The sequence below is a fragment of the Coturnix japonica genome, chromosome Z, assembly GCF_054131305.1.
Source record: "Coturnix japonica strain WE chromosome Z, WE-NBRP24, whole genome shotgun sequence".
Classification (NCBI taxonomy): domain Eukaryota; kingdom Metazoa; phylum Chordata; class Aves; order Galliformes; family Phasianidae; genus Coturnix; species Coturnix japonica.
In genome coordinates, this window is record NC_140702.1 from 31213032 (window position 1) to 31226034 (window position 13003).

The 13003-nt window shown below is 42.0% G+C and overlaps 1 protein-coding gene across 11 annotated transcripts in view; it reads right to left on the minus strand.

Annotated features, from left to right (window-relative positions):
• The window catches only part of PSD3 (pleckstrin and Sec7 domain containing 3), a 142021-nt gene that overhangs the window by 34600 nt on the left and 94418 nt on the right, over nt 1-13003 (minus strand). For all 11 annotated transcript variants that reach the window (XR_004305693.2, XM_085530102.1, XM_085530104.1 and 8 more), the window contains 3 exons: nt 8803-8960; nt 7780-7924; nt 4443-4586 (listed from right to left, as the gene is read on the minus strand). Coding sequence is in view for 10 of the 11 variants with exons in the window: in XM_085530102.1 (XP_085386228.1) it covers nt 4443-4586; nt 7780-7924; nt 8803-8960 (447 nt within the window). In the remaining variant the exon portion in view is untranslated. The remainder of the gene's footprint in view (nt 1-4442; nt 4587-7779; nt 7925-8802; nt 8961-13003) is intronic.

A 13003-nucleotide genomic window follows, 5' to 3' on the forward strand; every position in this document is an offset into this window, starting at 1 on the left:
TACATCATCCTTCTGCACAGAACACCTCGGCAACCAATAATATGAAGGTAGATTAATGAAAGGTCACAGCAAGGCCTCAAACACATTACCTGTGGCACGAGGTGCTGAGAACTGATCAACCCATTTTTTGCCATTTGTTCAATAATCTGACCCTGACAGCGCCACTAAGGAAATGGTGCAAGCATTGTAATTAAGGTGACCTCAGTGGGCTGGGGGACAGAGGAGAGAGTAAGTATTTTCACTGAAAACAGCTGCCAAACTGTTATGTTCCTGACTAAGGAAAAAGCATTTAGTGAAAATTCTTCCAATTTGTAATAAAAGTTCAGGTAATAATACCTATTTGAGGGCAGAAAGGCTAAAAGCTTGATAACTACTTTGAAGAGCAGAATATAAAGAGCAAAACATAAGAGATTGTGACAGTGTTTCCAGAGAGCCCTCTGAATAAACAAAACCTCACAGGCAGAACATACCTAAAAAGTAAATTAAAAAAAGGCATTCTTATAAAATTCCATATTTCGAGCTCTAGCTCCACAATGCAAAAGACAAACACATTAAGCAGATAAGATGTGTCATACAATATAAAAGAAAATGTACAAACAGCAAGCAGAATTCAGACGATGCATTGGGTTGATGGATGATTCATCGCAAAATGCATGGGACATCACTGCAAAAAAAAGAAGCCAAGAAAGTGCTCTAAGGCTGGTATCAGTATAATATTCATCATGGCTGAGGGAGACATTACCACCATACTGAATTCTGCTTATTGTTGGTGTACTAAACACCACTAGGGGACAAGGACTAGTTTCTGCCTTGCACTTTCATCAGTGGCCATTTCGTGCTGGATATTGTGCGCTTGCCATTTCTGCATCAGTTAACCAATGCACCTGCAAGTTTCTCATTTGATTATAGCTCCAAACTTGCTTTATTAATGTTCTGACACTTGAAGGTAAGTATTCAATTTGGTGGAAATTTCCTTTAAAAAAAAAAAATCTAAAAAATTCTGTCACGAAAATAAGGCACAAAAATTAAAAATGGTTATCTATGTAGCCTGAACACGTGTAAAGAAGAGATAAGGCAGCCATCCATCAAATTCCTAGCTTCACCTCTCACCTAACAGCACTAAGAAGATTTCTTGCTCATGTATTTCCCATACGGAACAATCATCATCTGGAGTAGAGCTTCTTCAGACAACATGCAAAGAGAAAATGCTCATTGCTTGGTTTCCACAAGCTAAGCCACCAGGTAGGGAGAAATGCTTGAAGACACATCCCTGAACAAGGAACAATCAACTCCTTGGTCACATCTGCTCACAAGGAAACAACATAAGGAACCACATCAGAAATAAGAATGATGGAAGCCGAGGCAGTTGAATGAAGAGAAATTACAAGGGCCTAAACAAAATTAATTTGGCCTTTTCCTCCCTAATTGGACCATGTTGCTTCCTTGAGAACTAAGAAGTCCTTTCTGCGATGCTTCTGGGGATTTATCAGCCTGGCCCTTCACATGCAGATGAAAGGTGTACTCAGAGAGCAGGCTCTGCCTGACAGAGACAAGTATAAAATACCACCTCTCGCCTGCCTCTTGTCCTATTGCAAGGACCTCATGCAGCAAGGTCTGCTACCAGATCCTGTATGACATTGACAGCACTCTGTTCAGAAGGGAAGGTGATGAAATTCCAAAACTGGTGGAAAGCTCCCATTCTGAATGTTCAGATAGCTCACTTTTCTTTTTGTTTTCCCTACAAACTGTTGAACTGATTGCTCAGTACACCCCGTGAAATCTGTGTCAAATATGTGGGTAATGCAGCATTACACAGGAACACCCTGAATCACCATCTTGCACACACAATTGAAGTCAGTATCTCCATTTGCCAGCTTAGACGGGCATTCTTGCAGTGCTGATCACACATCTGAATCATGCAGACTGAACCTGTTCAAGGTTCTCACTAGGGAAGAAGATATCTTTTGTTTCTTGTGCTATACTGGTTCTGCTTTGTACAAAGGTAACTGAGATATACTTCTCAAAAATAAAATTGACAGAAAACACATACACACACACACACACACAAAATCAAGGCAACCACCTCGTTTACCATCAGTCATTACAAATAATCAGACACCATGGCCTACATTTCATCCATACTCACCATGCCTCAAGAAGCAATAGAAAATATTAGTCAAGAGTCCCAACACAAAGCTACTTTTTGCCTTCACAAGTTCCAAAACATACCATAGATAGAAAGTGCGTGGCTTGACTCTGCACAACTGAGTGATGTGTTCAACACTGATCAGAACTGTTTGACCATCAGCTTCCAAACTACCTCACTGCCAACTTTCCCAGTCTACTAATCAGACTGTCTAAGGATGTTAGGGAAGGTAATATCAACATCTATGTTAAAGTCAGTACGAACCATTTCCACTGCTTTCCCTTCACCTATCAAGCCAGATGTATAATTCTAAAAGGCTATCTTGGTGATCAGGCATGATTTCTCCTTTATAAACAAAAACTGATTACACCCAGTCACTTTCTTGTCTTCAGTCCTTTTGGAAGGGGTATCCTGGAGAATTTACTCTACTGGCCCCTCCTGGATGGAGAAGAATCTGGCCAGTCCATACACAGTCTCTTGGGCCTTCCTCCTTGCTCTTCTTGAAATAGGAATGACATAAACTTCCCTCCAGTCCTCAGGAACCTCTCCTAGTCACCATGACTTTTCAGAGGTAATTGAGAATGGCCTCCCAGTTATATCATTCACCTCCCTAAGAACTCCACTCATGGGTGAATCTTATCTGATTCCATGGATTTGTGTGTTATCCAATTTATATCATTTCCTAACTACAGAAATATGCCCTGCTCCAGACTTACTCCCTGGGCCCCTTGCTCCAGACTTATTCACTAGGCTCAGGGACTTGCAATGATGAAGGCTAGTCTTACCAATAGAGATCTAGGCAAAGATATTGACTACTTTGGCCTTTCTCTGCCCACTGTGACCAGGTCTGCTGCTCCCTTATAGGCTCCAACTAGGACCCATACTTTCCCTGGCTATTCTGCCACTAAGGTGCCAATAGAACTCTTTCTTCTTGACCTTCCAACATTTTGCCAAATTCAACTCCACATAGGTTCTGACTTCCTTAAAACCAACAAAACAAACTTGATACTTGAACAGTATCTCTATATTCCTGCTATTACTTGCTACAGCTTCCACTTCTGCGCGCTTCATTTTCAGGAGCAGCTTCTTCATTCACAAAGGCCTCTGCCACCTTTGTTTGACTTCTTATTTGTGTGGACCATTCTTGAGTTTGGAAGAGGTGATACCTGAAAACTGACCAGTTCTCCTGAAGCACTCTTCCCCTGAGGGCTGTATCCTATAGGATTATTCCATGCAGTTCAATGAACAGGCCTGAAGCTCACAGTTGCGATCTGATTCTTTTCTCTGACTTCTCCTTACAGTATCATGAAGTCCACATCTCATAGCAACTTGCTGCAATGGTTGTCTCCAGTTTTCATGTGCTTGAGTTTTAGTCTGTTCAGACAAGAAGTCCAGAGAAGCGTCTCTGCTTGTCTGCTGCTTGATTAACTGCATTAGCAAGTTGTTGACGCACACCAGAAAAGTCCTGGATTGCTTGGGCCCTGCTGTGCTGTCTCCTAAGCAGATAACAAAGTGGTCAAAATTCTGCAGGAGGACCAGGGCTTGCAAGCACAAGTCTTAACAGCAGATCTTTGAAAATGGCCTAACAGAATCTCTGTGGTCTCAATGAGATCATAGCCCTGCAACAGCACTCTAATTCCTTCTGCTCGCCAAAGAAGGGTAAGAAAGCTTTCCATATTATGTTGTTCTATAATCACTTCCTTGATTATATGCTACGTGTGAGATGACTCTACTTTTGTCCACTTTTGTTGATGATGAAGTCTCTCTTGTTCACATCATTGTGTACATTTTGCTTATCAGCCACTTCCTCATTTGGTTGTTGGTCAGATCACTACAGATATATGGCATGTAGAAAAGCAAACTAGCCAGCCACACTCCTTGAACAAAACAGCAGAAACGCATCTCAAACTCACCATATGCAATGACACCAACACAGTGCTACAGTAAAGTCCCATCACTCTGGACAACACATGGCTTTACACCATGAGACAGCTCCTGCCTGAAAAGCTTGTAATGTTTTCAAAAAGATAAAAGGGGCACGAAGAGAGGGTCACATTTTTCCATTTTACAGATAAGGAGCTATGCCTGCAGCCAAGGTCACAGGAAGTCTTTATCAAAAGGAGGACCTACATCCAGACTTCTGGGACTGTTGTTACTTATTTGTTGAGAAAGAGCATCCTCCTATTCACCTTCTGGAATAAGGTGAAAATTGAAGAAATACAGGATTATACTACAAGAATGAGACCATCTTCATCCACACACAAAAAGTAAAGGCAATAACGTTTCCCACATTTACCTCAAATTCCAGATAGTGGTCCTTCAGTTTGTAATCATCTACTTCCTTGCCTTTAAGCTTCTTGTCAGGAGGATAGGAGCGATGTTCAGCAAGTTCAGTGGAGATCTGCTTCAGCTTAGCTTCATGGGATTTCAGCTGTTCATCCTTCAGAAACATATTAAGCACATAAATTATAGAACCTAAAATATTCAGTAAGTAAAGGAGAATTTTTGCTTAACCTTTACTAATCTTAATTAGATTGATCAGACCTGTTTTCCCAAAGCTCTGTCCCCAGCAGCATTCTCAAAGGCATCCAAGTAAAGTGGCCAACTTTGCAGAAAAACTCAGCAGTGAGCAGATGCCACTGGGAAGGATAGCAAACTTGTCATCCCTCGCCTTGCTGAGAGCAACGGAAGCAGCTTGCTGCAGAGCTTTACTGACAACATGACACTTCTGCTCTAATATATTTTTTGGCAAATTAATTAAGGCTGTTACATGGCGTCAGACCAAGGGCAGAATGAGACCTGAGGCAGGGTCTTTGCAATACAAAGGCAGTTTTTTCCAGGACAGAAAGGACATGAAATCAGAGCCCTTCCTTACATTTACACACTACCAAATTCTCTCCAGTCCGTGGCTTCTATTTGTTCAGAAGAATGCAATGCATTCTGAAGAAGAGGATTTGCCCTCTCCTAAAAAGGTATCTCATTTTGCTAAGCTGCTACTAGCTTTTATCCCACTGTGCAGTTGGAAAGAGTGAGGAGCTGCTACTCTCTCCTTTCTAATTTCCTTTATCATAATCCCAGGCCCACTCACTTCCTCCAGTCCATCTGTCAGCTAACCTTCCCTCAGCTCAGAAGGTTTCCAGCTCCTGCTGCATGGCCTTCTGGCCATTTCTATGCTTGGATTTAAAACTATGTTTGATTTAGGTAAATCCAAAATATAGATACCACTGCGCAGACCTTAATGATCTGGTCAGTCATAACAGCAGGTAGCACCTAGCTCAGTTACCAGACATTTACCTAGCCTCAGAGGAGAGGACTGCTGCCAGTAGTGTCCTATTGGTGTGGATGTGCAGCTTGCAGCTTCAAGCCTATCTCAGACATATGTGCAGTGCACTATGAGTAACACCAAGGACTAAGCCTTTCAGCTCACATATGATCCCTAGTGGTTTCCAGAAATTGTTGTTGCTGTTAGTAACTATCATGAATCCACTGTTCTTTCTGTGTCCTATCACTCTTTGTGCTAAATTGCTGGTCTCAGGGACATCCTGTTGCAGAGGGTTCTCTACTCTGATGACAGGAGGTGTTTGAAAAGCGCTTGTAATTTTCAGGGCAGCAACCCTCTGATGTATTTGTGTATACATTCACACCCCCAGAGGTAAAATAAAAAGGAAAACAAAGTTACTAAATCCCTTCTACGCTGGTGTACCATTATACGCAGTTTTGTCACATCCCTCCAGGCTAAGATCAGACATTGAAAGCAAACTAAGTAAAATGATTGCATGGAAATTGTCATGTCTATCCTCCCTCCCCCAGCCATGTTAGGTTCTCACTGCATCTTCTGCCTGACCAGGAAGAGGCCCCTTGAAGAAGTACTGTGCATCACGATTCAGCCCACGGAATCCTAAACAGCAACCAGAGGAATTTGACAATTCCTATTTTTTTGTCTGCCAAATAAGAAGCAGCCCGCTGGCAGCTCTTCCATACTGACAGATAAAAACAGACATGTTTCTACTTGTCTTTTAATTTATCTGCTTTGAACACTTAACATTCTTCTGCCGTTAGCTAAAACAGCTTATCTTATTCCACTTTTTGTGTCTCCCTTTCTTCAAGACACAAACCACAGGGCCGTGTTCTATTTTTTCCCTTTCCAGATTAAACAGAAACAGTGAGTCTGGGAAACAATGTGCTAAATGGAACAATCACACAGAACAATGAGTAAAAAAAAAAATGTTTTTTTTTGTGTCTGGGGGAAAATTATTGAAACCCCAGATAGTACATATAAAAAAGTATGCATGAGCAAAAGGACAAGTTATTATTATCCTGTATGAGACATAATTTAAACTTTAACCCAGAATAGAAGATGGAAAGTCGGTCATCACATCATAAGAAGAAAGGCTACTGCCACAGAGCAGGAAAAAGCAGGGGCGACATAAAAAACACCCCCTTAGAGAAATGCAGATCATGAGATAATGGTTTCTAAGGAGTGTTGCTAGGCTATGAAGATGGCAAAAACGCATTTAAAAAGCAATCCAGCACGGGGAGATGACTTTAAAAGTTATAGCAGCTTACTCATAAAATTATACACCAACGATTGGGATCTCTCCCTTCTGCCACCTGATTAATGCAGTCAGTAGTGGGTTCCTGCCAATGCGGGAGAAATTGCAGGCATGTATCACATCAAAGTACACAGAGCTACAGGTGCAAGCGTCAGGCACAGCCAGGCTGAAAGAAGCCGGAGATGTTTGTTCATGCAATAAGTATGAGAGCTGTGAAAGTCCCTGACACAGGTTGTTGCAGAAGGTAAAACTTATATAAACATATGGGAAGACCAAGGATGTTCATGTAACAGTTAATGAACATGAAAACAAGAATTCCCTCAGCTGATAAGGACCCCTGGAAAAATATTAGAGAAATAAAGTGTTTATTTCCTTTGCAATTGGTGGAAATAAACACATTCATAAAAATAACACCAGTTTGATGGTATTTGAAATGTCTTCTGCAGGACTATATCCATCGGATGAAAATCCTATATCTGGTACTGGTCACACTAGCTACTCTTTTCATCAGAAATATAAAGGAATTATATTCAAGTATGTTCCTTCACAGAATCATAGAATCATCTGAGTTGGGAAGGACTTCTAGAGGTCACCTAGTCCAACCATTATGCAATGAACAAGGTTACCTATAGGTAAGACTAGGTGGCTCAGAGCCCTGTCCAGCCTGACCTTGACTGTGTCCAGAGATGGGGATTCAAAAAACTGTGATAACGATCCACCACAGGACACTGAACCATGATTCCCCTTGCTTGTTGAAAGTCTCCAGATAGCACCATGTCTCAAACTGTTCCTCTGAGCTTAGACAAGGGGAATAAGGAGCAGTGCTCTGTAGTGTTTTCTAATTTTCTCTTTGGGCTGGGGAGGAAAACTCTTTTCCAGTGTCCTCTTTGGGCCAATTTAATTCTTCTTTCTGTCTACTTAAAATCTTGACTGAGGAAACAGATTTATCGTCCTACCAGATGTACTATTTTTCCTACAAATACTAGTGTTGACAGGAGCAAAGCAGTGTTAAGGACAACTTTCCAGACTCCAACCAGTCAAGAACAATCTCCATTACCAACCCTCTAGACAACAGCTCACCTGAGATAGCTTTGTTGTGGTGGCTGGCAGGAGTGGGCGACTGAACTTCTTCTGGGAGCCAATTGCTGCTGGAAACGGTGGTGCAGAAAAGACAGCTGCCACACAGTTAATCTTGTTGATCCAGGTCTGCATTTCTTCTTGGCTCCTGGGAGAAAAGACACATATCAAGCGCTTGTTCACTCGGCCTCCTCTCCCTCTTTCCACCCTTCCACTGGCACTTTCAAAGTGAGAGTAAGAATAGTTGAACAAGTTTTAGAGTCTGCTGAGTCTTCTGACTTTTGAGAGTGGTTAGTTTCAGGTGCCTCATTCACAGGTTGGCTCATGAATAAGTCCATAACTTACCTAGCATGCATCTTTTTTTATTCCAAACCAAGTGCATTAGGAAACAGAGCCAGTCAATGCCCTGATTCAGACATACGTCCTAAAGTCTCATCTGCTCTGCAGCTTAAGATCTCTAGGAGGTTCCATGTGGATTTCATTAGAAAATGGCTAATACCAAAAAAACCTGTACATCAGTTTTCAATGCCAGAAGTCCAAAGAAGATCATCTGTTCTGTCTGCATATCACAGCCTGAAGAACTTAATCAAATTATTCTTGTATTAAGTACTAACTTTGTTTCTAACCGCAGTGTATCTTCTAGAAAGACATCCGGCTAAGTCCTGATGACATCAGGAGACAGAATCCAAGACTGCCTTCGGTCATCTGTTAAAATGATTAATCACTCTGACTATTAAAAGTTTGTGTCTTGTTTCCAAATTGAATTTCCTGCAGCTTCAGCTTCCAGCTGCTGCATCTTGCTATGCCTTTCTCAGTTAGATTAAAAAGCCTCTTAAAACTTGATATTTCTTTCTCATGAACTACTTGTGCACTCTAATAATATCAGTGCTTAATCTTATTTCTGATCATATAAACAGATTGAACCTTTTAAGCCTCTGCTTTAACCTGTCCAGGCATGAATTTACCCCTCTTTTAGAACTGCCTTCTTCCCCCAACTATTGGCACAGATCAGAAGAGAACACTTACTGGGCTTGAAAAAGCAGGACCCTCCAATCTGCTGTTTTAAGCTTGAGGACATTGGGTTTCTTTTCATAGTCTGTTGCCTTGGATGCCAGTGCATGATGCACACTAACTGCATTCTTCAGATCTTCCTCCGACAAAGCCTTTTCTGGCTTGTATTCATCCTACAGAAATTAGCAAGGAAAAGTGACATCTTATTTCTCCACGTGCTATTCCTTTTTCCTTAATCTAAAGAAAAACCTTGTTGCATAGTGATGAAAAGCATTATTAAAGTATGTGGTCTCTTTGAAAGGAAGAGAAGTAGTTCCAAATCAGCAGTAGACTATTAGTCTTCACTTCAGGAATCCTTCAGGGCCAGCTCTCCACCTTCACTACTCAGCGTCATTCCTGCTGGTGTTCTCAACTTCCACTGCTTTGCTTGTCCTTAACAGTGTAGAAGTCACCCTACCAGCCTCCACAAAGCAAATACAGCAACATTCTTTAAATCTCTCTTTTGCTAGAGTGCTAGAGAGAAAACCTAGCAATGGCAGGTCTGCCAATGCACTAACAGCCTTATGGATCCAGCACCATCACAGAGTTCCTTTGCACATTTTCTTCAATCTGTATCTATCTTCAGTCTTTAATAAAGGGGAAAAAAAAAGAATCCCTGGGGTCACCAGGCTAGCTTCTAGTTACACTACATTATACAATCTCTTTGGAAGCATAGAGCTGTATGACCCCCAGGAGGGAATACCTTCTCTGAATAGGGTCTGCAAAAGGCAAGCACAGCATTGTTCAGGTTTGCAACATGGTACCACTCCCAACAAATAATAAACACAGTGAGTCAAACTCCTCTGTGTTGCATTTGTCCGCTGGGAGCAGTGTTTGATCTCCTGAGCAACAGGAACTGGGCAAATGCACAATAACTGTGTTGCCAGAAGTTCAATTTAAAGCACACTCCACTACAAATAGCTTTCTGAATATAAGAAAAGCCAGGAGCTTTCTTAAGGAAAAGTTATACACCAGCAGTCTCGTACAAAGTGTCTCAAGGAGAGCCCAAAGCTGCCAGCAACTGATTCTACATCTGTCCTGTATGACTTCATCAGAAATCAGTGTCATCTGAAGCATCTACCAAGGGAACTTGTATGATGGCTGCCAAGCAGAAAAGTAATTCCCTGCAGGTATCATAACTATTGATCCCTTCACTCGAACACAAGACTTATGAGATGGAGTTTAGCAGACAACAGACAGGACACAAATCATACAGAAGGGACAGCATTAGCTTAAACACCCAGCAAGGTGCTTCTTCTGGAGAAAAGCTGCTTAAGATGCAGCTTTTGAATTAATGGGTTCATTTACATGGTTTATCTGCTGCTATACAGACAGAAGCTTCAACTGCTGAAGTCATCTGTGTTCTCATCAGTGAGGCTGGGTTTGCCTGGGGCCCTCCAGGATGAGTTTCAGGGAATGACAGTCACCACCTGTGGTAACCACCATTTCCCAGATGGGAGGGCAAAACAACCCTCTATTCTGCCAGCTCCCAGGCTAGTCCAGCTACTGTAAGCCCAGAACCTGTGCAGTTTAGATACTTCATCAGTAAGCCAGGGAAGAAGCACCTAACCAGCAATATCATCACAATCAACAGCTCAAACTGTTGAGACAAGGGCACACAACCCACCACAGAGTTGTGGCAGAACAACCAGAAAGGCAGAGAACTGTTGCATTTATGTCGAAAGGGTAGTCTTGAGCCTCATCACCTATGACATAAGGAGCTTTTAAAGCCGGGTGAGCTAAGGCAAATGCTCCGTCCCCCTCCTGGCAACAGGTCCTGCCAAGTCCCAGCCAGTAGTGGATGGACTTTCCTATCATGAGGTACTCTGCCTACTCCCATTCAGGACACTCTCTACTCCTTCTTCAAGGCAAATCTGTGAAGGTGTCTAGTCAAAGGGCAAGAACTAGACAAGGCTGGCCAACATCTCGCCCAGCTCTATCTTGATGATGAAGGAAGCAAGCCTCCTCCTTCAAAGGCAGAAAAGTTGATTTCTTTGGTGGTCCTCCTGGAGGAAATGACTGGCTCCACTATCCAGGGTATGAGAAAAAAATCAAGTGCAGGAAATGATCTTAGACCTCAGAAGCATGACATTCTGGCTTTCCACAAATTACTGCCTTGAGACAGTGTCAGCTACCACCATGCTTGGTTCCTCTCAGCCTTCTGTAAGCTGAATCCAATGGTCACAACTCATTCTGGTGTCTAAATCTGTTCCAGAACAACTCCACATTTGGGCAATCCCAGGAGTGATACTGACTCAGAACCCCTCCTTACTGACAGTGAGATTTCATGATAATCCTTGCTAATCCCACTGGATCAGCTGGTTGTACTCTACCTTGACAGCTGGATCCCTGCCAATGTCTCCAAAAGTAGTCATCAGCATACCAGAAATGTCTACTAGTAGTTGGCCAGCCTAAGAGAAAGCTGAAGGGACATGAATGTGCTGTCAAAATTCTTCCTTTAAGGCCTTCAACTCTTCTTAGCTGGCAGGCAATGCCAGGGGCAAAGGAACATCCATATTTCATATGCCACCAAGGACAGCACATGTGCAAGCGTCAGTGTGGAGGTGGAGCAGAAATGAAAGGCAGCTCACTAAAGTTAGACCAAATCAGTGGCAAGAAATATATAAGGAACCAGAAAGGAAATGTGACCTCAATATCAACTGAAAGCTGCTGTGAATGCTGCACACAATATAACCACATACTGAATTCATCTTTCTCAGACTCATAACAAATGATTTTTCTACATTCTGCTGACCCAGTTTCTACATGGACACACATTCGTGCATCTACTTCTGATATACCCAACTACGGCAATCAGCTTTTTATCAGCCAAGGCATCTGTGGGTGGACACCTCTGGTCGACTGCACATAACAGATGCAGAATCCTTTCAGAAAGTTTTGTCTCTGATCACTTTACACCCTTATGGCCTTTCTCTTTTTAAAAAAATTTTGACAAAGGAAATACATTTGAGAAAAAAAACATAAAAATACCTGAAATCCCACAAGATTATGAAGTATCACATCATAGAACCAAGATTTTGCAAACCTCAGAGCAGAGTCAAAACACGAATGTCCGTGTCCTGCAGTACCTGCTCATGTGCAATTTCTAGCAAGGAAGTGAGGTCAGCTTTCTGCCCTCTCCTTATAAGCCTCTTTTCTGTACACACATCACATCCCATGTCAGTCTAGCAAAAAGACATTCTGTCAAGCTTCTACTTTGCAATTTCCTCTTGCTATAAACAGAGGGCAGGAAATTAGCCTTGGCCTGAGGATGTCCAGAGTCAGGGCCAACAGCCCAAACATGTCAAACTACTCATTTTATATAATACTGTGCAGGCATGTTTAGTTGGCTAATTGTGAACGCTTCCACTGAGCCCCTCCAGTGGCCTCTGTGCTCGCTAATTCAGAAACTCTCTCTCTCTCAAATCACTCATTAAAAAATAAAACAATATGCAGTACAGTAATTAGCACTGGAGCTGTTCCAATGGAAAAAAAAAGAAAAAAAAAAGAAAGAAAAACAAAAAAAAATTGGGCACAGAGACAAGATTGCCCAGATAAACTACCCTGTAAATCTCAAATGACCACCATTTAGGAACCACTCTCATCTACAGACTCTGACAGCAAAATAAGAAGAATTAGTCTGCTATGCAAACAGAATGGGAAGAGAATGGGGATCATGCTACCCACTGGGAAAATCACAGCTGTTACAAACTATTAATATTTACATTAGAGTAAGGTCTTGAGGGAACAGCTGAGTTACAGATTAGCACAGAAAGCAACAGTGCAGAGGCCTGTTCATTTATTTGTGGGCATACAGTATCTAGAACAGTGAGATTTCTCTCTCCTCTGCTTAAATAGCACTCAATGCAATGGAACTATCATCACAGCTTTTTCCTCGGCAGATGTACAGATAATGAGAAAGAGGGAAATCTTGTAAATGCATATGGGCATGCATCCTGCCCTGCAGCACTGCGTAATTAGGAGAGAAGGGAAACAGAGAGAAGGAAATCCTTTGCCCATAACTACCACCATGGTTCTGCATTTCTACACAGAAATCAAGCCACTCTAAAATCCTCAACTTTGTAAAATTGGGATCATTTCTGTCTCCCAGTATGTTGCAGAAGGAAGCAACAATTCATCAACACTTACTATCACTAAACTTGGTCTAGCCATATAT